This window comes from Phytophthora infestans, genomic scaffold (assembly GCF_000142945.1).
Source record: "Phytophthora infestans T30-4 supercont1.1486 genomic scaffold, whole genome shotgun sequence".
Classification (NCBI taxonomy): domain Eukaryota; phylum Oomycota; class Peronosporomycetes; order Peronosporales; family Peronosporaceae; genus Phytophthora; species Phytophthora infestans.
In genome coordinates this window covers 1-3,110 of record NW_003302598.1, presented here as the reverse complement: position 1 = coordinate 3,110, position 3,110 = coordinate 1, and the positions used below count along the sequence as shown (strand labels likewise).

The following is a 3,110-nucleotide window of genomic DNA, read 5'->3' as shown; positions in this document are numbered from 1 at the left end:
TACCCCACCATTGTTCCGCCCGAATTTGGTCGTTTCGGGGGTAGTTAGCGGTTGGCCGTTTGCCTCCCCCACATTATGACGAGTAGTAATCAGGGTAGTAGTCGTTGCCGTGACCGTAGTAGTCGTCGGAGTCGCCTCCATAGCTATTATAGCTGTAGCTGTAGCCGCTACCATAGCCCTTGTAGTCGTCGCCGCTACCGTATCCGTAGCCTTTGTGCGTGTAGTCACTTTGCTTATAATCATCGTGGCCGTAGCTATCGCGGCCACAGTCATCGTGACCATAGTCATCATGACCATAGCCGTGGTGGTCGTGGTTGTGACCATAATCGTCTTTGCCGTAGCTGTAGTCGGAAGACTCGGTAGCCTTGGTGTCCTTATAATCGGTAGCCTTGGCGTCCTTACCGTCCAGGCGACGACGGTAGTAGCGCGAGTGGTCCTTCTTGTCGTGGTGGTGGTGTTTCTTGCGGTCGTGGTCGTGCTTGTGCTGGCTGTGGCCGTAGTCCTTGTAAGACCCGAGTTGACGACGTGGGGGCATTCTATTAGCAGCGTCAGTCGCATGCAGAATAGAAGCAGCGACACACAGGCCCACTATGGCGACAAATTTGGAGTGCATCTTGTTGGGCAGTTGCAAAACTAGTTGATGGAGCTGGAGGTTGGTTGTCGAGTGTCAGGGAGGAAGCGAGATGACAAGTGAGAGAGCGAGGAGGCTAGTCCGATCGAGCTGCGGTCTGGGCGTTGATGTTGCATCAGCCATCGTGGTCACCCCTCGTCGTGGCATTGTCTTTCTTCGCTCGCTGTGATTGATCGAGAAGACGATGAGAGAGAAGCGTTGAGAGAATGAGTCGAGTCAACAATAAGTGATAGACTGCAAACTGTAGTTATGCAGACATCACGGACTAGGAGAAGTATATTAGACGTATTTTGAGAATGCACGATCACACGAATACTTACACAATCTAATACTTCGAGGTACTATTATTGCAACAAGAAAAAGCAACAGCGGACTCTTGTATTACTTTATCAGCAAATGTTGGACTACTACATCAACTCAACTTCAATTCCTTCAGTGACTTCTACTACTACTACTACTACAACTACTACGACGACGACTTGCCACAACAGCTACTACTACGGCCACTTCCGCTACTACTACTACTACGGCTACTGCCACTACTACTAGTGCCACTACTACTACTACTACTACTACTACTACTCAAACAAGGGCAACTTGTCGATAGGCTCTCTACGTACACGACTCCACTAGCAGAGCACTGCATAGAGAGAGAAATGAATGCACTGATGGGTCTTACTTGTATATGACACAAGGTTTGTTTTGCAAACTCACGCAGATTGACAGTGATTGCACGTCCGCGTGCTGTAATTCTTGGTTTCTACTCTATATCGTTAGATTCTACTCTACCGCTGCTGCAATCGGAGCATTGATCTACATCGCAAACGACTTTAGCAACTGATAATTCGGGGACACATGTCACTTTAACATGGTAAAGCGATCACATCCATTGACTTTGTATTCCTCACACCTGCCACTTTAGTTTTCTACGCTACACAGTTCAACGCGGGCTTACAACGTCTTTCACCCATATACTACTTTTCTCACACGGTTTCAGCTTGATTTTACTTGTCATTCGACTTGTCGGTGGCGTCCGACTTGGTCTCCTTCGACGCCTTTGACTCCGTCTTGCTCTCCTTCTTGACCGACTTGACGTCGGCAGCGTCCGTAGACACAGTCGCAGACTCCTTCTGACCATTCGCAGTCGCAGACTCTTTTTCGCCACCAGTAGCACCGACACTCGCTGTGGCCGACTCATAACCAAAGTAGCCCGGGTACCCGAAGTAGGAGTAGCCGTAGCCGCCGTAACTTGGGTAGCCGTAGGAAGAGAAGTAGTCCGGGTAGTATCCATTTCCATTGCCATACCCACCATTGTACGACGAAAGTGGGATTATCGTCAGATCGGGCTCAAGGTAATCGCCTCACGGATCCGGTCTCGCCACTGGACCAGACAGCCACAGGCTCTTCCGACACTTCCTCGGGCACCCTGCAGCGACACTTCGAAGCTGCGATGAGTCGTTTCCTGGCCGAACAGGGTATGAGAGCGCCCGTATCACAAGTGCCAGTGCTCCACGAACATGGAGCACGAGATGTGGAGATGGAGTCAGTGGAGGGAGACAACTCCCATGATGAGTTCGACCCAGATGATCGGGAGGCCCATCCCCGTCGTCAGCGGTGGTAGCAACAGCCGCAGCCGGGGCAGGTGGATCGTCCATGATCCAGAGGGTACGGATCTCAGCCATATCGGATCTAAAGGAGTTCACGGGCAAGGATCAAGATGAGGACCGAGCGAGAACATGGATCAGCAAGGTCAAGTCGGCCCTCATGAGAGATCAAGCGTCGGATGCCGAGAAATGTCTGACTTTTGCGGATCTGCTAGCGGGGCCAGCCAGGAATTGGTATCGGCAGCTGGGTAGATCCACCAGGAACAAGTGGCCGGATCTGCTGCGCAGTTTCCAAACCCAGTACGGTGGATTGGGGGTGTCGGTGGCACGACAATACTACCACGCTCGCCGCAGATGGGACGAATCCCCGCTGGAATATCTGCATCGACTAAATGTGGCCGGTCTGCGGGCCAAGTTGACGATCAAGGATGGGGGATCCAAGGTACTACGGGAACACGTGGATCAAATCCATCATCGAGACGTTGGGAGATGTGGATCTGGCCGACAGGCTGACCCTGTTACGTCTTCCAGACGCAGATGAGCTTGAAGAAGTGCTGCGGGCTGTGGATCGCGCGAAACATCGCCATAAGAAGGCGGCGGTTGGATCCGGCAAGTATCGCCAAAACGCTCCGACACCCACGGCCCCAGCTCGACGCGTCCACCAAGTCACGGCGCCCGACTCAGGAACTGAATCGGGATCCGATGGTTCGGACTCCGACCCAGAGGATTACCCCCGAGTCTGTCTCACTGCGCCCAACGATCGTACAGTGAAGACCGGAGACAACTCCCGCACTGGCGATACCGTACCTGGGGACCGTGGGATGTACAGATCCCGAGATCTCATGGACGGGATAGGACAAATCAGGTGCTCGCAG

General features: G+C 52.7%; 1 protein-coding gene and 1 pseudogene across 1 annotated transcript; both read right to left on the bottom strand.

Moving 5' to 3' along the window:
* Nucleotides 1-73: 73 nt before the first annotated feature.
* On the bottom strand, nucleotides 74-613 carry PITG_22082 (M96 mating-specific protein, putative; the record flags this gene model as incomplete). Its single annotated transcript, XM_002894660.1, has 1 exon — nucleotides 74-613. One exon carries the CDS (start codon nucleotides 611-613, stop codon nucleotides 74-76), a length of 540 nt encoding a protein of 179 aa, XP_002894706.1.
* Nucleotides 614-1,638: 1,025 nt separating this feature from the next.
* PITG_23218 lies at nucleotides 1,639-2,280 on the bottom strand (annotated as a pseudogene; the record flags this gene model as incomplete).
* Nucleotides 2,281-3,110: the final 830 nt, after the last annotated feature.